Source organism: Micropterus salmoides, unplaced genomic scaffold (genome assembly GCF_014851395.1).
Source record: "Micropterus salmoides isolate LMB-PRFRI ecotype aquatic unplaced genomic scaffold, ASM1485139v1 Ms_hic_scaffold_1, whole genome shotgun sequence".
Lineage (NCBI taxonomy): Eukaryota > Metazoa > Chordata > Actinopteri > Centrarchiformes > Centrarchidae > Micropterus > Micropterus salmoides.
Genome location: NW_024040040.1, coordinates 58,234,329 through 58,257,752, shown reverse-complemented (window position 1 = coordinate 58,257,752; position 23,424 = coordinate 58,234,329). Strand labels below are relative to the sequence as shown.

General features: G+C 41.1%; 1 protein-coding gene across 2 annotated transcripts; it reads left to right on the top strand.

Moving 5' to 3' along the window:
• The first annotated feature begins 359 nt into the window (after window positions 1–359).
• galnt7 (UDP-N-acetyl-alpha-D-galactosamine: polypeptide N-acetylgalactosaminyltransferase 7) lies at window positions 360–22,766 on the top strand. Of its 2 annotated transcripts, none has more exons than XM_038733290.1 (15): window positions 360–979; window positions 2,182–2,293; window positions 2,573–2,891; window positions 8,382–8,548; window positions 8,631–8,761; window positions 9,447–9,526; window positions 10,575–10,757; window positions 13,735–13,852; window positions 13,971–14,093; window positions 14,638–14,753; window positions 16,791–16,893; window positions 17,029–17,127; window positions 19,333–19,461; window positions 19,654–19,684; window positions 21,533–22,766. In XM_038733290.1, exons 1-15 carry the CDS (start codon window positions 857–859, stop codon window positions 21,637–21,639), a joined length of 1,941 nt encoding a protein of 646 aa, XP_038589218.1. In that variant the 5' UTR covers window positions 360–856; the 3' UTR covers window positions 21,640–22,766. The 2 variants fall into 2 exon arrangements, with proteins under 2 accessions (XP_038589218.1, XP_038589210.1); XM_038733282.1 differs by lacking the exon at window positions 10,575–10,757 and adding an exon at window positions 11,020–11,202 and having other exon boundaries at window positions 361–979.
• Window positions 22,767–23,424: the final 658 nt, after the last annotated feature.

The following is a 23,424-nucleotide window of genomic DNA, read 5'->3' as shown; positions in this document are numbered from 1 at the left end:
AGGATCTTCCCAAATTCCCTTCACACACCTATAATTCTAACCCTCTCAATGCAATCTTCAGATTGGGTTCAAACTCACGACAAACTATGTAAACATAATTTACATAGACAACACTCCACAATCATGTGTTATTATTCTTCATTAATATCATTCCCTTCTCCATTCTTTAATTACATTGTGTGTAGGCTATTTTCTGATTGCCAGTCCCTATTACTGTTTCCCTCCCTGAAGAGTGTTTATTTCTGCATTCCTGTATAAGGTAGGGTTACAACAAAGAGCCAAAGCCCGTTCAATAACTACACGTCACCTAACAAATGTAGTATGAAAAACCAGACAGACCTCTTTTAACTTCACATCCAGTAAAACTTGAATGTAACGTCCAAGCTGAGTCGTGTTAGAAAACGAAAGGACACTATTTGAATAATTAAAATGTGGAAAAGAAATGGAAACAAAATATTACAGACTAATTAATATATCAGGAAACATCCGTGCTCGTGTGAGAAGTGAGCGAGAGGTAAAGCCTCTGTAGGCGTTTGCCTCAGCTGGGCAGAGCTAACGTTACAGTGGCAGCAGCAGCAGCAGCAGCAGGTCACACAGCGATACAAAGCACAGAAGGAAAAGAACCGGGAAGGAGCCGCTTCCATCACCTTGTGGAATACAAAATAGAATTTTATTGAAACGTCTGCATCGCGCCGAGTTAGTAGCAGCCTTGTTTAAACTTGCAACATCAGCAGCTGACTAGTTAGGTTAGTTAACTGCCTAGCCATCCTGCCAGCCGGGTTGCCCTTGCTAGGAACGGTAGCAGTTAACTTAGCTTAGCTGTTGGCAGTCTGGCTAACCGGGAAGAGCTTCCAAGATGAGGCTGAAAGTAGGATTTATTCTACGGAGTTTGCTTGTCATTGGGACGTTTCTCGGCTTAGTGGTCCTCTGGTCCTCTCTGTCGCCGAAACCCAACGATGAAAACCCCTTTGGAAAACGGGTGAGTTCACAACAGCAAAGCAGTTAACGTTAACCGTAACGTTAGCTAACATTAAGTGTCCAACATCGGGAACTGCGCGTAACAGTTATGCGTGCTAGCATAACTCCAACCCAACACGTCATAATGTACAATACCGGATTATTACTGATAATGGCAGAAGGGTCGTAGTATGACATTCCCATGTCTTCAATAGTAAATAACAAAAGACATGAGAACCCACTTTCATTCAGGTGTCGGCCAACCTTTACCATATTGGTTGTCATGGTAATTAACGTTACTTCCTAGCTAGCAACTAACGCTAGCTGCCTTGATACTTTTGTAGTGAACGTTTGGATGAAACTTACAGTTGCATCTGCCCTCGTTTAATACTTCCTAAATCGCACACGTCCATTCCAGGATATATATCCGCATATGTCACCACATAGGTGTCATGCGTCGCTGAGGCGGAACTTTCAGTGTTCAGTCCATTACTGTGTGGTTAAAGGGAAGGGAGCCAGATCTTGAGGCTCCGAAATGGCTCTTCATTTTGTACCACTTATGCTGGTCGCCGTCAAAGTTACATTCTTATTTGTTGCAAATGAATATGCAAAATTCTTCATCTGCAATACAATGAAATATAATGTCATATTAATGTTAAAAAGCGTAACAAATATTTCACCCTACTAATGAAATACGTTAGTTTGGTTAATATATAATATGAAGCAAATATTTCTGCTCCATTGAAAAGTGTCGTTTGATACTCGACGAACAGGTCACTACACCACACCCCCTAAACATGAATGCCTCTGAAGATGACTGTAACACAACTTGATTGTAATATACAGGTAAAATACTTTTGAAACTTGAAAGCTTTATGAATCAATTTAAGATTTCATAAAGGCATTTTAAGTGTATGAATCTGACCATAAATATGGCAGATTTTTGGCCCATCGCCCAACCCTACCTTGCATACATCTATACTGTCTCCCCTTCATTCCACTCCTGCATACATGCTGGACAAACAGCCTGTCCTACACCCCTCGTTCCTCACCCCTGCCCCCAGACACACTAGGTGGAGATCTGCACTCTGAGTGCACTCTTTTAGTTTAAATAATTTTTCATTATATTTTTTGTCCCGACATGTTCAAGCACTTTGTTATTCTCTGAAGAAATATTGATGACGTACGTCTGTGTTATACCCACTGTTGTATCCCTCCATACAGGATGACCGTTTGCTGCCCAAAGGAGAGCCAGCAGATCCCTTCAAGCCTGTGGTGCCCTGGCCTCATGTGGAGGGGGTGGAGGTCGACCTCAACTCCATCAGACTCAACCACAGTGAGACAAACTGAGTTCCATTTTAAACTTCACATAAACTGCGCTGAAATTCTCTAGAAAAACAATCAAGCTTTTTTTGACAGTGTACAGGTGACCTGTCACTTAACAGGTCCTGATGCATATGTACAAGTTTTAGTTGTTGCTTTTACCATCAGTAAGTGGTTGCAAGGTATAGCACCTTCCTCTGAAAAAGAGGGCAAAAGATATAAAGTTTAATGGTATTGGCATTTGTTAGTTGTGGTTTTGTGTGATCTTTTGGTTTGTGGTTAATGTTTCTAGGAGGGGACAACCATCCCCAGAACCCTGACCAGCAGCCCAACCAGAAGCAGGTGATCCAGCAGCAGTATGTGACATTCAGACCCCACACACACGCCTACAGCAGCCCCATCCTGAAGAAAGGGATTCTGGGAAACTTTGAGCCCAAGGAACCTGAACCTCCGGGGGTCCCCAGCGGTCCTGGTGAGGGAGCCAAGCCTTTTGTCCTGGGTCCGGAGTACAAAGACTCCGTCCAGACTTCCATCAAAGAGTTTGGCTTCAACATGGTGGCTAGTGATATGATCTCACTGGACAGAACCATCAGTGATATACGCCATGAAGAGTGAGTACTGCTGTTATAACAGACTACAAATCTGCCAACTTCTTTATGCATTGTATCATTTACTATTACAGGAACACTTTCTTGATTTGCAACTTGATCCTGATCCTGTCTGTATGTATTAATAGACACCACACTAGACAACTTGTTTTCATCCGTCCCAAATACTACATCAAATAATGCAATCGCGGGCCAAGTTTTATCAATCAAAATGCTATTAATAATGTAAATCTGTTATGGAGTTTCACTTTCAATTACCATTTTAATGTATAGTCCCCTATAGGCTTCCATAATAAATGACCACACAATTAAAATGGCTTGGCTAGGCTATGAAAACGAAATGTTAGCTAAGCAAGCTTTCATTTCTGTAAGGCAGCGGCACAAGCTGGCCAAGTTTACCAGGATTGCTTTGTGATGTTTCCTTGCAAAAGCATCACAAGAAACCCTCAGAAGAGTGGATGATAAATGAAAGGATGAGTTTCTCCTCTTGCCGGAGTCTTGCACAGTCTGCCCGCCGAGTGCTTGATCCAGGATGTTGGTGAGCAGGTCTTTGTAAAGATGTGGGCACAGCAGTCTCTCTCTGATTTTTGAGATGAGACAGCCAGTTCCTGTTGTTAAAAGGGCGGAGAGAGGTGACTAAATCTCTTTGGGTTAATGCATACCTCAACGGGCTTTGTTTGTGCAATCCCACTCAGTCTGAACAGGAGTGATTGCACATCCCCGGGCAGATGATAGACTAGCCCAGTAATAGCCCAGCATAGTATAAGGCTGTCCATACCTACAACCGGCATGTAGATCACTTACTACAGAAAACTAACCATGCTCAACATGGAGGGGGAAAAATGGTTAGTTATTTATGTTGTGGAAATCGTAGAGTTGCACTGAAATTAAATTACTTGCCCGAAGCCGAAACCGAATATAATGAAAAAAATTGCCGAACAAGTACATTCACATTTTTAACTCTTTTTTTACCATTGCCTAAATTAAATAGTGAAAATGTGCTTTTTCCTTAGTGTTTCCCACAGGATGTGGAGAGACTATGGTGGGTGGGTCCGATGCCCTAGAGGATCCGGTAATGTAAATTATAATAACAATAATACATTTTATTTATAGGCGCCTTTCTCACAAAAACATAATAAAACAGAAAAGGTCACCTCACAAAACATAATAAAACAGTACAGCAATAAATCAGTAAAGTTAACAACCATAATTACAGTGGCTAAAATCAGGGTACATAACAACTGGAAACAAAGACTGCTGTGACCTGATTAAATTACAGTGTCCATTTACTTTTAATGGACACATCTAATATGTTTTATACTTTCTGTGAATATAATCCAATTAATCTTATTTCCATCCTGCATAGTCACCTTATTTTGAAAACCGGACGTTGTCACATGTGTATCCTCACGCTAAATTCATCAAGTCTGACCCAATATGATAAATGTTGTATGTGGTTCTCGTATGGCGCAACATGAAGACTTCACAGCCTCTCTTCAGGTAGGACTAGTGATGGGCAAAGCGAGGCTTTGTGAAACATTGAAACGTTTGAAGCAATTGTGCCGGAATTGTGTCGAGGCTTCGAAACACTTTGACACCCATCTCCACGGTGACACCTACTGGTCACTTTTGATATTGACACTTTCTTGGTAGGGGTTTCATTGAAACAATGACTGACCCGCGTTTACAGTTCTAACCGTCTTATCAATACATGACCAACAGGATTTTGGAGAAATCACCATACAACAAACAAACGCTTTCAGATTGCAGATGTAGTGTAAAAGCGCTATGAGTGGTCGAAAATACTAGAAAGGCGCTATACAAATACGGAGATTGTGAGAGACAGCAGATGGGGATTGCAATAAAATCTTTTTAATAAAACACATCTGTGTGTTGAGGCTTTTCTGAAAAGCGAATCACAATTGCTGTGTCAGAGTGCGCACTTTTGGAGCAACTAGAGGTTAAGTGTGTTGCTCAGGGACACATGTATCACAGGGGGAATCGAACCCAGGTCTCTCACATCTAGGCATGTGTCTTAACCACTACCCCATAGAGACAACCTATTCATTTTCAGAATAGAAATAGGCCTACTTTATTGATCTCCGAGGGTGAAGTCTTTATTACAGTGCATGCCTGCAAGGCATAAAAGGAATATAAATAATAGGTTGTTGAAGTTAGTGAGTAGAGAATATAATAAAGTATACAAATCCAAGAATATAATAATAAATGATAATAAATGTGTGGATATCTACAGTATGATACAGTAGCTTATTATCAGAGGTGTAATGATAATTAGCAGGAAAGATATAGGCCCTAGTGTAATAATAAATAATAATGAGTGCTGGCAGTAATGAGGTGTAATGGATTAAAAATCCGTAACTGAGTAAAGTTGAAGTTGTTACAAGAATGATAAAAGAAAAGTGGAACAATGTCTTACATTTGTTATATGTCAAGAATGTTATTCAGCTGTTTTGGGGCTTAGTCTTCTTTTTTTTTTTTTCCATAATTGACATCCCAAGCCTTGGAAAAATTTTATCACATCATGGAACATTTGGTCGCTGGCAAAGACAAGTATTTTTTTGCCATCATAGGCCTACAGGTTCGGATATACTACAATAAATCAAAGGATCGTGTGTCACCTTCTGAGAAACGAGTGACAAACACTCAAAGCGGGTCTTTTCTAAGAAGTCAGCCACAGATGGTATGGATGTGCCGGGAGAGAAATTTAGCAGAACAGCGCCTGCAAACGGCGTTTTTTGCGTCTTTCTCGGACACTTTAAAATGCTTTCACACTGCCGACATGTCAACGTAATTGTTTGGTAAAATTTAATCGCTCTTTTGACTTGTTTGGCCGAACACCGAAAGTGCTATTTTTGCTATTTTCGGCCGTTTTAATTTCAGTGGCCAAACATTCAGTGCATCCCCAGGAAATTACATATTGCTGGTGAGGGATTAAGCAAATAATTGAGTTACAACAAACCGTTGTCTTTTCAGAATTTATTAATAAAAGAGAATAAACAGATATGTACTACCAAGGGCAGCTTCGGGCGTGTGGCCCCGAGCAAAGGGATACATAATCATTTACGCAGTCTAGGTTTTGATGTTTTGGGGAACAGAGATCCTCTCCCAGCCTTGAATGAACATTCAAGGCTGGGAGAGGAACAACAAGAGAGGAAAACACTAAAGAATCTCACAGCTCTGACCTAAACCCTGCATCTGTGAACAGACTATACAATAATAAGAAAAGGTTAAGGAGATATATATATATATATATATATATATATTATATATATTTTTTTTCTTTCAAAGAGATCGTTGGTATCATACTAAAATCCACAATCAATCAGTTTAGTTCTGTAGCTAATACACGCAGCAGCTGCTTTGTCAACATTGCAAGTCGGCTGCCTGTGTGCTCTGCTGTCTACAAATTCAGTTCAATTCATTTTTATTTATATAGCGCTACTATATTTATATAGTTATCTCAAAGTGCTTTATCATAAAAGAGCAGGTCTAGACCGTACTCTGTGATGTTATTTACAGAAGCCCAACAATTCCCACCAAGAGCAGCACTAGGCGACAGAGGCAAGGGAAAAACTTCCTTGAGAGGCAGAACAAGAGGCAGAAACCTCGAGCAGAACCATGGCTCACAATTGCGAGTGAGCTTATTTAACGCAAAACTTTATACAACATGCTGCTGATGGAAAAAGTGAGCAGAGACACACACAGGGAGAGAGAGGTGTAAGTGAGTGTTTGAGTATTTTGTGTGGGGAGAAGTGAAGAGAAAGAGTGCGCATTCAAGAAGTGAATAAACACTATAATAAGGTGGACAACGACCTAGAATAACCTACTATCAATACTAATACTTTACACACTGCTATCGCCCTCACACCCGCGCCAGCCGCTGCCTCCACAATTACATTGTCTTAATGAGAGCTCAACAGCCCAAGAGCAGGTGTGTCACGGATCTGTGCCTCAGAACTGCAATACGAGAAAGTGGACTTTTGTGTCACGGTTTCTGTCTCAGTCTCAGTCCCGCCCTAGTGCATGTGGTGAACTCCTGATGATAATCTAAACAACTGTTAAAGGCCCTATGAAATGGCACTTGCACTTCCCTGATTTTATGAGGGTGGAGCGCTTACCCCACAAAAGTTATCTCTGGAATATATAATGCAACACTATCAGCTCTTTTGGTGCGTTCCGTTTGACATGGAAAGTCGGAATTTCTGAGTTCCAAGTCAGAAATTTATGTGTTTGTATGTGCAAATACTGCATAATGCGTTGTTATCAACTGTTATTGCTAATAATTTCCAGAGGCTTCAATCTTTGCTCTCCGACTTAAATCTGTTGTTGTACTGGAATGCCGTCAACTGGGGTGTGACGTCATTCCCAGCAGCGACCTCCGACTTCCAAGGTAGATGGTACGCACCATTTGTCCACAATACAAAAGGGGCAGGCAGGGAGGTAAAGAAAATGTTACTTTACTTACGTATTTGGCCTTTTCACTTCACAGATGTAAACACAGGTCTTCACCTTGCCTGGTGATGCAACTTGTTTCACGTTGTGCTCTTCAGACTTTTTCCTCTTTGGCGGTTTCTCAGCCATGTGATGAATCCAGCATGTTCGAATGTACCAGTGTTTGTTTACAACGTTTTCTCATGCGTTTTCTCATGCACAAGCTGGAACAATGTTGTGGCTGCTTGCTCAGAGCAGCTTTGTTTGTTTTGTATTTACAGACCCAGGGCTATGTAGAAAAACTGTTTCTTTTCCGAGCAAACAAAAAATGGAAAGAGTGTATTGGATTACAATTGCAGTAAAGTAACCCTTTTAAGGAGCACTGAAGTTGATGTGGAGGCTTGTGGTAGCCTGACTCCATACTGAGACGCTTGTTAGTCACCCATGTACCATTTTCTAACCCCTAACATAGACCCAAACACCCAGTCACTTTGTTCAGGGGTCATAAGCAAACTGTCAGAGGTCACCTCATCAGCTCCCTTCTCCATCCAGCACACATATTCCAACACAACTCAAAGCTGGTTTGCTTGTAGACTTAACCATTGCAAAGATGACCATACTATTGAATTTGAAGAACAGGATGAAAATAGAAAAGAACAGAGATGACAGCATCAGGATTACTCCTCCAAAGACACACAAGACATTAAACAAAGGTTTCCGCACACTGACTGGTACTTTCACTAATAAACTGACCTGTGTAAAATCAGTGGAGTTCCCTGTTTAAAGATTTTTCATGCATTGTTGAGAAATGTTTTCTAACAGGGAATGTTTTTATAATCATAAGAATGGGATTTAATTCATATTTCTAAATCATTTAGATGTGAACCTCTCGTGAAACGTATGCAGTTGTTCAGCTGTGACCAAAAGCTCCCGTATAGGTTTGCTGCAGAGAGATGGCAGCAACATTTCTAAAAACCTGTACATTTCTAAATGAATTTAACTGACCTGTTCTTGGCACTCCCACCTGTCCCACATCTCCAGGTGTAAGTACTGGCATTATGACGACAGACTGCTGACTTCCAGTGTGGTGATAGTCTTCCATAATGAAGGCTGGTCTACACTGATGAGAACTGTCCACAGTGTCATCAAGAGGACTCCCAGGAAATACCTGGCTGAGATAGTCATGATCGATGACTTCAGCAACAAAGGTGGGTTTGCTTTCCTTATAGGAGTAGTGGTTGGGGGAAAAGTTTCAAATGCACTATGATTTATCTCGTGTGTCGTGTGTAGCCCATCTGAAGGAGCGTTTGGAGGATTACATCAAGCAGTGGAACGGTCTTGTAAAACTGTTCAGAAATGAGAAGAGAGAAGGACTGATCCAGGCCAGAAGTATAGGAGCCAAGAAGGCCAGTAAAGGACAGGTATGATCTTTCCAGCTTAAACTTAAAGTAGGAGTGAAACACTATAATCAACAGTTAGTAGTAGGGTGTGATGAGAGATCGTGTCATGAGATCCCAAATATTAAAACAGATCAGAGCTGCCAACCTTTCACACACTCTCATGCCCACATCTAACTAATAAAGTCAACTAGGTGCGATCATCTCCACCCAGCTGATGCGACACCATCGTACGCCGTGATAGTAATGAAGTGGACCCATGCTTGCAATATAAACATCTAAAAACTGAGGCGCAACTTTGCTCTGCTTGGGACTGTGATCTGCACTTGAGGTGTTGTTAACGTGTGGATAGTAAGTAGTTGCTCCAGAGGCGTGTGACCTCTGACATAAATAGCAATTGTCAGTCGCTTTGGATAAAAGCGTCAGCTAAATTAATAAATGTAGATGTAAATTATATTCTGTTATTGTTTTAAATTTTGAATTGAATTGATGCGGAAAAGGCATAAATTATTGCAGACAATTTTACCAGAATGCCGGAGACTAAGTGTTTAAAGCTCAGATTTCCTGCAGAAGCCCCCCAACCCCGTTGTCATCTAAGTGTAACGGTAATCCCCTTGTTAGTAGGATTGATTGGACTGACACCAATTCCATTCTCAATAAATACAAATGAACACAGACATCCATTTGTTTGTGTGTCTTTGTTTTGTAGGTACTCATCTACCTTGATGCTCATTGTGAGGTTGGCATCAACTGGTATGCTCCTCTGGTTGCTCCTATCTCAAAAGACAGGTAACACAAACACACACACTTTCGAGTTTACAGTTTAAAGGCTGGGTTATCCAACAGATTGTTTCCAGACTGGTTCATTACTAAAATGTATTAAATCATAACTTTTGTTTTCAGCACGTCTCTCTGTTGATAGCTTTGTCACCTTTGGTGTTAGAGTATGGTATAAATACAGACAAACTGATAGAGTGGCAGATGAAATTCATGATGGTACCATTTCATTACATGTTTATAAGTAACTTACTGTTGGTGCATGCAAGTGTCACTGTGCAGCACTTTCAAAGATATGATCATCACTATGTTTCACAAGTTTTCTTTTCTGTCCTGGCCCACGGATAATGAGTTGTAGGTTGCTTGTATTGTAGATGTCTACGTCTTCAGTTGTTCCAGATGTTTTGCTCAGAGGAAGTTTCTCAGTTTGTGTTCATTCTTATCACTGCAATAAATCTGCTTTTGCTCGCAGCTCTGAAACCTGAAACCTCACATAGCCGGCGCAGCGAGCTGTTTAATTTACACTGATTTTGGGCACCTGTTCAGAACAGTGAACTCTGTCGCAGGTTTGATTCTGTGCCATGTATACAGTATTTATGCAAAAAAAGGTCTGGCCACAGGAGCAAATAAGCATCACCCCGTAAAGACTAGAGATCACTCCCATATCTATCAATGCACCATCATTGAGTGCTTTATCTGCAGTTACCAGTTAAGTGTATGTACAGACTGTATCTAGTGTATATGGATCTGGCTCCAGGAATAGTACTATGATATGACGTGCTCCTTAATGCCGTTCTTTTACCATCTCCTGCATTTGCAATTCAAAGAAAAAACACTGAATGACATTAGACACCTGTCTGAGCTCTGCTGTAAAACTCACCTCTGCAACGCTTTGAACAGGTGTGTGTGTGTGTGTGTGTGTGTGTGTGTGTGTGTGTGTGTGTGTGTGTGTGTGTGTGTGTGTGTGTGTGTGTGGTGTGTGTGTGTGGTGTGTGTGTGTGTGTGTGTGTGTGTGTGTGTGTGTGTGTGTGTGTGTGTGTGTGTGTGTGTGTGTGTGTAGGACAGTGTGTACAGTACCACTGATAGACTATATAGATGGTAATGAGTACACTATGGAGCCCCAGCAGGGAGGCGATGAGGACGGCCTGGCTAGAGGAGCATGGGATTGGAGCCTGCTCTGGAAGAGAGTGCCACTTAGCCAGAGAGAGAAGGCCAACAGAAAACATACCACGCAGCCCTACCGGTACACTCACCGTAGCCAGCATGCTAACACTCATCCCTGTTCTGTTTGTGTCTCCATCTCCCATCCCTTCATCCCACCTGTCCTATCCACTGTGTCTTGCTTTGTCTTGGTCTCCGACGCCCCACCCCATGTCTTTGTGTTTTCATTGGCACTTCTGTCCGTATTTGTCTATTGTATTTTCTGGATGTACATGCCCCACCCCCACCCCCACCCCACCACCACCATGTATCTTGTGTGCATGTCCCCACCCCCACTCTGTCAGAACGGTGTGTACGGTGCCTCTGATCGACTCCATCCATGGCCAGATGTTCACCATTGAGCCCCAGGGTGGAGGTGACGAGAACGGCTTTGCTAGAGGAGCCTGGGATTGGAGCATGCTCTGGAAGAGAGTTCCTCTGGGAGACAGAGAAAAAAAACTCCGCAAAACTGAGACTGAGCCATATAGGTACAGAAAACCAATGTCTCCTGACTAATCTGGACAGTGTGTATACACAGAAGACAAACACATCCCAACTAACCTGGACAAATGCTAATGATATGTCTGACATAGAGACTATTAATACTTCACCGAACATGTGCAGAAATGCTAAGTGTTCGAAAAGAACAAAACAGTCTCTCGGTAGATCTGCTTAAATTAACCTAAAACCCAGAAATATTAAGAGCAGGGTGTCTGGGTAACAACAGATTATATTTAAAATATGATTGTGTCACTACTAACCAACTAAACCAAAACACTAACTCCTTTGAAGGGGAGCAGTTTCCTACTGTCCTGTCCACTGACTACGCTGTGCTGTAATGTTTCCGCTACTGGGAGTTAAATGGTGTTTCACCACAGTGTGTTGTGGGCCCTGTTTGTTTTTGTGGGGTCTACAGGGGAGCCTCTGGTGTGAATTGGGTTTGAGATGTGGCACCCCCCCCCCCCCCCCCCCACCTTCCCCCAACCAATTTTCATCATGTCTTGCTGTTAGTCTTCAATCTTACTAATTTCTCATAGGGCTGTGCAATTAGTCGAAATTTAATCACGATTTTGATTTTGGCTTCCAATGATTAGAAAAACTGGCTAATGGAATTAAAACGATTTTCTCTTTCTCTCATCCAGGCTGTTACATGTTTTCTTCAGCTCGAGCTAACATGGCAGGCTAGTAACTGCTTCAACTTGCTAGACGCCATTATTACACTGCATACATTAGCCTAGCAACTGGCGGACCCTTTTTCTACTCATAGCTTTACAATTTACATATAATTAATACTTATTCTAAACCCAGTGTGTTAAAACTTGCTTTACCTGGGCCTTGCTTGTAAAATATCCACTGTGTCCGCGTCTACTAACGTATTACCGGATTTATACTTTCCTCACCATTAGTTGTTAATTGTAACATATCGAGGTGTCGTCAACTTCCCCTGTCATCACACACGCGCGCGCACACAAATCGTTACTGTCTTCCTCTTTGCTCTAAGAAGCTGCTTAAAGTGAAAAATATTTGATTACTTTTAGCTCCTATGTCATGTCTATTTTGGATAATGCATAATCATTAAAAAAATGATGCATTCAGTTTTAAAAGTTCAATAAACGCAAGATGTTTTCTAAGTCATTCAACAATCATGTAGGGCTGAATGTCGATAAAATCGATTCATAAAATGCTTCGACACAAATTATTTGCATCGATGCTTCGTTTAATCCATGTAACTATACAGCACAGTGTTTCACAGGGACATTTATTACTGTCGCACATCGCGCTTACACTGTGAACACGACGTGATAAAGTGGAGGAAGAGAGAGAAAACAGCGATGGACGAAGACAAAAGTGTCCAAAGTATGTGATTATTTCAAGCTAAAGAAAACAACAACTCTCTAATGTTACCATCCGTCCACCGTAAAACTAAACTTTTGTCGCCTCGGCAACAGCACAGCAGTACCTGAACAAAAAGGTGTTCTGCCAGCGGAACACAGACGAGGTGACAGTAACAGCAACTTTAGCATTTAACTGAAATCATGATTGACTGTTGAGTTGAAGCCAAAGTAAGCCGCAGTCCTCAGCTGTAAATGTGCACACGTGCGTTGGTTGTTCTCCTTTTTGGGCCGTGACTTGAAACCTCAGTCATGAGTTAACTGGGTGTCGGGGAGCTCCAGCTCTCTCTGTAGCTCAGACAATCCCTGCTACCTGCGTGTGCTAATCCATCCTTTCAACCAGATTCTGTCTTTATAATCGCCATCTTTATAATAACAAACAACAGCTGTTTTGTGTGCAGGATCGCTCATTTCCCGTTTCACATTTCACGTGTGTTTTCTTGATAAAAGTGGTTTGGAAACCAGCGTCGGGTGCCATGGGTGTTGTCAGCTCCTGTAGTGTGTGTGACCCCCTGTCACCGATCAGTCAAGTAGTGTGAACGACACAACAACTTTTAGACTGCCGTCATATTACGGCAAGTTGTGTGAACTACACTGCCATCGACCGACGCTGAAAGTCGTGTAGTCTGCACGAGCCTTTAGTATAACTTGTTTAGCACTCGGTGATGTTTGTGTTTGCTGGATGACACTATGAATTTCCGAAATGACTAATAAATATCTATCACGTATAAACGTGCACAGCTGATCCCGTTACTGCCAAGCAAAAGTACATCTTAAAACGATGAATCGTTGAAATAATCTATAGAAGCTTCGAATACTAAAATCATCGTTAGCTGCAGCCCTACAATCGTGTTCATAATTGTGATTTCAATTCAAACCAAAATAATCGTGATTATGATTTTTGCCATAATCGAGCAGCCCTAATTTCTCACTTGCTTAGACTTTGTCTCTGTCTGTCTCTGATGTACTCTGTGTTCTCATTCTTATTAATACAGAAACTGACTGTGATTTAAGTGAAGGCAATATTGATGCAAATGAACTCTTTAATGTCTGACTTTCATGTATTAGATGTTCACAGATACCTTGAAAAGAGAGTCTGGATGTGTGTCTCTGTCTTTATACTTGTAGGTCTCCAGCCATGGCAGGTGGTCTCTTTGCTATAGAGAGAGACTTCTTCTTTGAGCTGGGTCTGTATGACCCAGGACTGCAGATATGGGGAGGAGAGAATTTTGAAATATCATACAAGGTAAACATGGACTATCCCAGTTTATACACACTGAGGCTAAATGGCCACACACACATGATTTAAAGGGTCTAGAGCAATGTTCACCTGGGCTTTGTACCATTTCTGTGTGTTTATGTAGATTTGGCAGTGTGGTGGCCAGCTGCTCTTCGTACCGTGTTCTCGTGTCGGCCATATCTACAGACTTCACGGATGGCAAGGCAACCCTCCACCTGCACATGTTGGATCCTCACCCACTCTGAAGGTAGAATGGCTCGTGCTTTGAAACACCAGGAGCCGGATGCACACAACTCTGTTTAGATTCACAACTACAAGTCTGTACACACAAAGACAGAATTATGCTTACAAGATTTATAAACAGTAGTGTTGAATCATGGTGAGCACACGTGCACAAGCCTCGTTTGCACTTTACAGATCTGTGTAGAATGCACACACAATCAGGGAAACTACTTCTCAAGCCAAATAAACAGTGTTTTATTATTACGTTCCAGCTCACACCTAACCTTTCATCTTCATGTTATTTTATCAACTCCCAAAAATATACAAAAGGTTCATGTGGGAAATTGTTGGGCTTCATTTATTCATCTACGTTGCTTGCTGTATATACTAAATTGTCGTGTGTGTGTGTGTGTGTGTGTGTGTGTGTGTGTGTGTGTGTGTGTGTGTGTGTGTGTGTGTGTGTGTGTGTGTGTGTGTGTGTGTGTGTGTGTGTGTGTGTGTGTGTGTGTGTGTGTGTGTGTGTGTGTGTGTGTGTGTGTGTGTGTGTGTGTGTGTGTGTGTGCGCACAGAACTATGTTCGTGTAGTGGAGGTATGGTGGGATGAATATAAGGACTACTTTTATGCCAGTCGTCCGGAAACTCTCACTCTCGCCTACGGAGACATCAGTGAGCTTAAACGCTTCAGGTATATAATATGCATACTTTGTATTTATTTCTAATATATATCTGGACTTTTCATCTTTTATCACACTTGATCATGCTATAACACATCTCTGAATTTCTCATTTTACTACCAGTTTCCCACAGAATGGCCCCTGTACACTGCGATTTTTAAAGGCAAAAATGTCAATAGAGAGGTCACACTGTAAGAAATGTCCCCCGACAGCTGATTTAGAGCTTTGTCAGAATTTTTTGTCACCAGTGTGAGGAAGCCAGGAAGGACCATATCTTCACAGTGTGACTGCTGCTACGACCCACTTCTACAAACTAACCAATCATAAGTGTAGGGATGCAGCGATTACCGGATTTCACTATTAACCGCGTTTTAAAACGTCACGATTAATTAATCGTAAAGGCTCCACTACAGTGTTTCTGTTGCGCAAAACAAAAACAAAGTTACATGAGCGGTGCACCAGCTTAAAGTGCCGTGCTTATCAAAGACTAGAGGCAAAGAAACGGCTAAGCTCGGCAGTGCGGGAGAATTTCTAACTGAGTTAAATAACGTGGCAAGTTGGTGGGCAATTAATTATAAACATGTAATTTACAGTCGATGCCGCAGTGGTGAGAGTCGAGCTTTCAGTGCAACGTAAAGAAACACAGCAGGTGTAACCTTTCCGACCCACCGCAAGGACAGCCAGTGTCACTGAACATTTAACGTTACATCCTGTTGCCTCTTCCTGTCTGTGTAGAGAAAATGTTTGTATGTTAAAATGGCAGGTGTAAAACACTGACATAACATCAGGAGCTTATAGACTTTCAGGACTACACCAATTACCTGCATTTCAGTTATTAATGACACTGCATGAGAGATGTTCTCAGTTTCTCATATTCACTAAAACTTAAATGTACAGTTCAGTTAATGTCATCTCCTCAATAACTATTTCCCAGGGGGATAAATGAAGTTAATATTCCTCTTATATTAATAATACTTGCATATTATAGGAATATAATTGTTAATGTAATTAAATATTAAAAATCAACTTAAGTCATTACTAGTGTTCTGAAATTAATGAATGCAAAATAATCGTGACACCGTGATTATTCCTCAGATTATAATTGTACCAACAAAATCTGTAATTGTTGCGTCCCTACATAAGATTGCATGAAATTACACATAATAGACATGTTACTACTGCTAAAAACATGTTTTCTGCTCACATCTGTGCAAATATTTTCCTTGGGCCTGGACAAACCAGCCTTTGATCAAAACCATGAACAGCAGTTGCCTGAACACCAAATTAACCAAAGCTACAGCCACAGAATTCCCCCAAGAGCTGAAGTATTTCAGACCCGCTTACACTAACAAATAAAAATACAGCGAGACATTATGACGATAAGCATACAACTATAGCAGTCAGGATAAGCATAGCAAATCTACTGGTATGATCATTGATCATACAATCACAAATAGGACTATTCATCAATTATCAACACAGCCAGAGACATAAAAGAGGTAACAATCACAAATGACATCCCTGATTGTACTCTGAACAGAATCCTGTAACTCACCCATCAGAAGTTCACTCTACGGGCCTTTACTAACAAGGTTGCAAGAAAAAAACGTCCCGCATGACAGGTTAAATGTCACTGGATAAACAGATTTCCCAATTCCCAGCAAGCCTTGTTACATCATAACTTTTGAGAAGGAAACAACCAAAATTAAATATGCTTCAGGTAGAAATAATATTTTTTCATAACAATAAAAATACATAATTACATAATACTGAAAATATGAATGAAAATAGCACCAACATGCATCAGTGGTAGTTCTGATGTTTCAGAAGTGACAGTTTTCCTGTTGATGGCAGTCGTGAAATTGGTCATATCTGCCCTGCATTTCAAAGATTCTTAAATTTTATCTTTAGACACATGAAAGATTCTTAACATTTGAAGCTGAACATTCAATAATATTTGAATTGCTTAAGTAATGACTGTTTTTATGTCAGCGGTGAAGCTGTAAGCTCTCTGGTTGTAAACTAATTGTTTGCTTGCTGAACTTCAGGGAGGACCATCGATGCAAGAGCTTCAAGTGGTTCATGGAGGAAATAGCCTATGACATTCCACTGCACTACCCTCTGCCTCCTAAAAATGTGGAATGGGGGGAGGTAGGCAGACACACGCACACAGCATGTTCACTCACTTTAGTTTCTTTCCTGGTGGTTAGATGCCTTGTTTGAACCATTTGTGTATAATCCTGTGCCACAAGATTGTGTTTGTGTGACTTGTCCATGTGTGCATAGATTCGGGGCTTTGAGACAAGTTACTGTATCGACAGTATGGGACACACCAATGGAGGCAATGTGGAAATAGGACCGTGCCACAGGATGGGGGGCAACCAGGTAATGAAACACTCTGTGTCTCCTTTGCTCACTTTTTCTATCCAAAACTGCTTCAGCACAACTTTATTGTTGTTTTTTTTTATCCTTACGTGGAGTCTGAGTTGTGCTGGGAGCTGGTCATTTTATGGTGCTGACCCAGTTACTACACATAGGAAGCAGCATAGTGGCTGTCAGAGGTATAGAACAAAGCTGGTGAATCACACATTAAATAAACGCAATAAAAAAGTGATTAATTTCATTAAAATATATACATAGCCCCTTTAAAACAATTGGAACCCAAGTCCCTCAGTACTACTTCTTATTCTGCCCATTTCTAAATTCAGTCAGTTATTTTCTCCAGATATCCAGCTATTGGTGTGCTGTCAATGACATCACCACAGGTTTCTTTAGAGCCGTTGTGAAGCTTGGTGTGGGTGGCTCCAGCTTCTGACTCTGGCTAATTCAAAAATGGGCAAACAGGTGGAGATGATGTGGGCCAAATGAATCCTGATTTTTGAAACCCCTTGAGGCTAGCCACCTGAGAGAGCACCCAGCTCTCAGTGTGGCCTGCCCTTAATTATGCATTACTTAAAGCCTTAATGTAATTTAAACAGGTGAGTTATATCAGAGTTGGATCTGTACCAGGCTGTAAACATGTTCTGCTGGAAAGTTGGACCCGTTAACATAGGGGTCTCACTTTTGGAGCCAGCCTCCACATGGCCATTCGAGGAACTGAAGGTTTAGGTTAGCTCTCTGTTGGTCTTTTTTTAATGCTACCAGTAGAACTCACTGCATTAGTTTTCTTTCTGACTACAGAGAGGAGCTTGATTGAACCAAATGATTCAGCAACACAACATTTTAGTTGGTTTAGTTTTTACAAAACAAAGCAGCTTTTACAACTTCTGTGTCCAACCCTAAACTCTGAGGTAGCTAAGCCTGAGATTTAGGTTCCAGAACAGCTGATCAGCTGATACATTGCAACATTATATTTTAAGGCAGAGATCACCAAAGTAATGTGCAGTAAAAGTTTAAATGTACTGTTCTGACAAACTGTTACAACAATTCATCGATAAGTACTTTTGCTTGGCTCCCCGACACCCAATTAACTCCTGACAGTGAGGTTCCAAGTCACGGCCCAAAAAGGAGAACAACAAACGCACGTGTGCACATTTCCAGCTGAGGTCTGCAGCTTACTTTGGCTTCAACTCAACAATCAATCATGATTTCAGTTAAATGCTAAAGTTGCTGTTACTGTTACCTTGTCTGGTGGACGGACGGTAACATTACAGAGTTGTTGTTGTTTTCTTTAGCTTGAAATAATCCCATACTGTGGACACTTTCTTCTTCGTCCCTCGCTATTTTCTCTCTTTCCCCACTTTGCAAACAGCACCAATAATCATGTAGTGTTCACAGCGTAAGCACGATGTGCCACAGTAATAAATGTCATTGCAAAACACTGTGCTGTAAAGTTAAATGGATTAAACGAAGCATTGATGCAAAGAATTTGTGTCGATGAATTTTATTAATCGATTTAATCGATGAATCGTTTCAGCCCTACTGTTACAGTCTGATAAAGTATACTTCACGTGCAAAAGAGAAAGGCAATGTAAAGATTTCATTCTGAGCCAAGGGTGAATTCATGATGTGTATTTGAATATGAGGCCAGACATCATTGTTCAAAGACCTCCGTAAACCCAGAGTTTCCCTCAACTCAGGGTAGCGCTGAACGATTTGTTGTGTTTAAATCAAAATTGCACTTTGAAAAAAAGCGATTAACTAATGTTGAATGTTGCTGCTATTAAAATGTAGGTTCATTATACAGCGCATCTGACCCGTTTCACATTCATTCTGTTGTCATTCTTGTGTGACAGACCTGCCCAATCACAAGCACAATGCGCCTCCAGTTACGGTCCTACTCACCAATCAGAGTGGGCGCAGGGCGTGTACATTTTACAACAACAAACCAAACGTGTAGGCTGTGCCACTGTTTTGTCCATCCCCTGCCTGTCAACTCACACTGGACGTTTTTTAGCATCGGAGCGTTTGCCTGCCCCACGTTGCTGATGTGGTGTTAATTTGTCATTTTGTGTGCTTTTATAGTGATAACAGCTCTCTGTGAGCCAGTTTTGTGCTTTTGTCTGCACTGCATTTCAGAACAAGAGCGTTCTGCCCGCCTGACTTTGTTGACGTGTGTGTGCGTGTGTGTGTGTGTGTGTGTGTGTGTAGTTGTTCCGTATCAATGAAGCCAACCAGTTGATGCAGTACGACCAGTGCCTGACCAGAGAAGGTGATAATTCAGCAGTCATCATCACACACTGTGATCAGAACCAGCACACTGAGTGGAAGTACTTCAAGGTGAGACAGAAACACATGTGACTGATGAAAGCAAACATCTGTTCTGTGCTTGTGTTTGACCATGCTCTGGTCAACAGTGTGTGCAAACAGGAAAAGATGAGAGCACACTGATCAGTCTCAGACAGACAATGAACCACATTTCAATCACTCTCCCTGTTACTCTCTCTCTCTCCCCCACATTGGTCTTTGCAGGATCTTCATCGGTTCACTCACATGCCGACAGGTAAACATTTGCACTGTTTTTCAGTTATATATTTTCACATAGTGATTTGCTGTCATCATTGACAATCATCATGTTACAAGTAGAAGGAAGTTTAGGACAGTGTGGCAAAATTCTACAGTAGCCACAGATTATTGATAAAGACCTGAACCAATAAGGAGTATCTACTGTAGAGAGTGGATCAATAAAATCCTAATGGTGCCCATCCCAACTAGTGAGAAAATTGCCTAGTTTACTGTACTAGGGCTGCAACTAACAACTATTTTGATAGTCGATTAATCTATCTGTTATTGAAATGAATAATCGATTATGAATGGCAAAATTAAAGAATGCGTCTTATTTAACTATCAGCTTTTAAATTAAACTTGTTTGTTTGTTTTAGGCTTGTGCTCATTAACAGTCACGACAATAAAATAAATACTGCTTTCAAAAATAGCCTTTTAATGGACGTTTCTGCTGCAGCAACAGAAAGTTCCACTGAAATCAAGTCCTGATCTGCTGTTTAGTGACAGAGCAGTTTACAGGCCAGTACTGACAAACTGACACTACAAAGAAAGGAATAACGTCATGCATTACATTTGCCGAATTTACAGGGGGGTCAATAATAATGATTTTATAGTAGACAGCGTTTCACAATGTTTATATGTTTTCCCCTAACTCAACAACTCACAAAACACCATGATTTTTTTGGGGGGCAGATTAGCCGCTGCCTCACGCAGAGACAGGAGAACTGTTTTCTCTTCTTTAGAAAGTAAGAAATTGTTGTGTTGTCTAATCTTGCTCACTCGGCAGCAACACGTTCTCCTGCTGGGAACGTTGCCATGACCGATGCATCGTTTATGATTGCAAAGTCAGGGCACATCTGAAATGTGAACGCGGCCGTTGTGCATCATAATTACGTGCTACTCTCAGCTCCATTAAAAGTTGATCAAATTGACTAAGGGAAACTATAAAAAAAGTTACAGCTCATAGCGTACACGGCTTTAACGTGAAGCTAGCTTTCAAACTAGCTTACTGAGATGAGTCTTCATCATCCACAGAGCAACAATGTTACGCGCCTCCTCTTCAGACGCTCCGGTGTTTACAGGCAAAACTCAGCTTTGTAGATGCTGCAGTTAACAACCTTTTTGATTGAGTGAAGAGTGAAGTGCTTCCACACTTTGGAGGTTTAGGGTTGTAAAGGTGTTACTGCAGCGCTGATGTTGTGTTGTTTTAGTAATTTTATTGATCACATCACTTTACTCCATTAAGCTCGATCGAAAATCGATTTTCGTCGACTACGTCGATTAGTTGTTGCACCCCTATACTGTACCAGGCTATTTAGAAATCCAGACTCACACAGCCACACTCACTACGCTCACTGCTCAATTGCGACCGCAAGTGGTGTGAGAACGTTACGGGACTAGTATACGAGAATAATGCCTTTGTCCCTGTTTGGTAGTGTTTTGGGTTTAACCCAGATAAGAAAGGTGAGCCAGCCAACAGGACAAAGCTGCATGCACATCATCTCTGTTCAGCCCACTGTTGTGTCGGTATCCATCGGAATCTATGGAAGAAGTGCTCTCATAGCGTTCATTATTCTATATGCCATAAGTATTTAAACCCAGCAAGAGTTGTCTAAATAGGGCTAACTGCATATTAGACATATTGGTCATGAAATGTGATCTGATCTTCATCTAAGTCACCACTATAGGCAAACATATGCTGCTTAAACTAATACACACAAACAATTACATGTTTTTAGGCTAAGCCTGGAAGCAAACCTTGTCTAGTGGAGGCTGGGAGGAGTTGTTGCTTCTGAATCCCTGTAACAAACATCAGTAGTAATGTTCGTCTGTGTTCTCCTAACAGGGAAATGTCTGGACCGCTCCGACCTCCTCCACAAAGTGTTTATATCAGACTGTGACACCAATAAAACCACTCAGAAATGGGAGATGAACAACATAGTGGCTGTATGAAGACTGGCGCTTGGAGAGAAACATAGTGACACATACACACTGAGCAACACATCCGTTTACAGAAATCCTTTAAAGAATGAGCTTTTTGATACGAGCCCGTGTCAGTGCACCTGGGGTCCACATGGTCAAATTTAAAGATACTGAGTGTGGACGGTTAACAGCTTCAACCCAAATCTGTTGGTATCGGCCAAAATATGCCTTTGTCAGACTCAAGGTCATTCATTGTACAGACACTCCAGGTGGCAGATGAACTGGTTGTTGAGGCTGGTAGCTACAGGGCCTCAGAATAACCTGTTGGACAAACACTGAACCGGAAACATGACACATCTCTGTCCTTCATTGTGTTGATACCCTGTCTCTCTATCTGTTCTTCTGGGCTCTCAGGTCTTTTCTAAACCACTACATTGATTATTGAAATTAACTCAACTATTGAACAGTCATGCTCTGCTATTAGGTCTCTTCAATCTGATCCAAAAACTGATTTGCTCACTCACCAAAGAGTCCATTTTTAATGGTGGAGGATTCAGTCGCATCATCAGTGTGTTTAAGCGGCTGGCGAGTGTATGTACCCACTGGCAGGGTAAGAACAGGGTGTCAAAAACAAAGCATTTATTAGAAGTATCTAAAAAAAAGAACTCTCAGGTGAGCCAAATCTGTGGAAGAGACGAGGAGTGAATAAATGGAGAAGCACAATCAGGTCTCCGTTTTTGAAAGTGTTGTGTGATGGTGTCATGCTGATATGTAAAAGTCCTGGCTTGTATTTATATGTAAACAATCAACGTATAACATTTTTTATGCTCTGTCCTGTTTGCTCATCTGTATCTTTAGAGTCATTAGGCCAACGTGGCCTTGTCAGTCAGAGTACATCATCCTTCATCTTGGACCAGACAAAATGTGGAGAGGCACACGCTGAACAGGCTAAAAGGAAACTGACAATTATTTGTTCATTCTTCACATTTGTGTTTTTAGTATTTCCAATTAGAAAAGGACCTCTTTAGGTTCAAACTAATTCAATAATCTACCAGGCTAAATTTGCATTATGAAAAAGCAGAACTGAATTCACCACACTGTATGTAAATGCCTGACCAGGACCAAAAAGATGAAAAGAAAGCAAGCAATTCTTCTTTCCTACTAGTTCTTCTAAACCATCTCCAAGTCCTTTCCCAGTGTGCCATGTGTGAAGCCATCCCACATGAGTCGTCTTAGCTTTGATTGGTTGCCATTTACTTGTATTGATTTCTAGAAATCAATCAATAGAAACCAAATCATTATATTGTCTTGAATTGATTTTCATCAACTTCTATAGGCACTTAGAGAAAGTTAAAACGAGAACAGTAACCTGACTGCCTGAGGATTTATGAACTGCCTGCCTTACTGACAGTCTTGATGAGTAATTCAGTAGCTGACCAGTTGACTGTGACTTATTAACTGCCTGTCTGAAAATGAAGAGAAAAAAATGCCACTTGGTTGTTTAGGGTGGGGAATGTTGCCAGTGAGAAATGGTGGTGGTGGAAACGACAGATGAAGAAAATCGGACTGCTTTTTTGTTTTTGTGGAAGGGAACAAGGGTTTGGTGTATGGATGACCATGTATGCAATGTTTTGTACAATGTAAATAGATTTCTTTGTAAAGATGATCATGATGCATTTTGTGAGGGGCCTTGAATGATGTAAATATCTAACTTATAGCAGAGATTTAATATGGGCTAAACTGTGGGTGAATGAGCAAATAAAAGACCTGATTTTTTACTAATATCACTGTTCTCTCTTTTTTATTATGATTTCA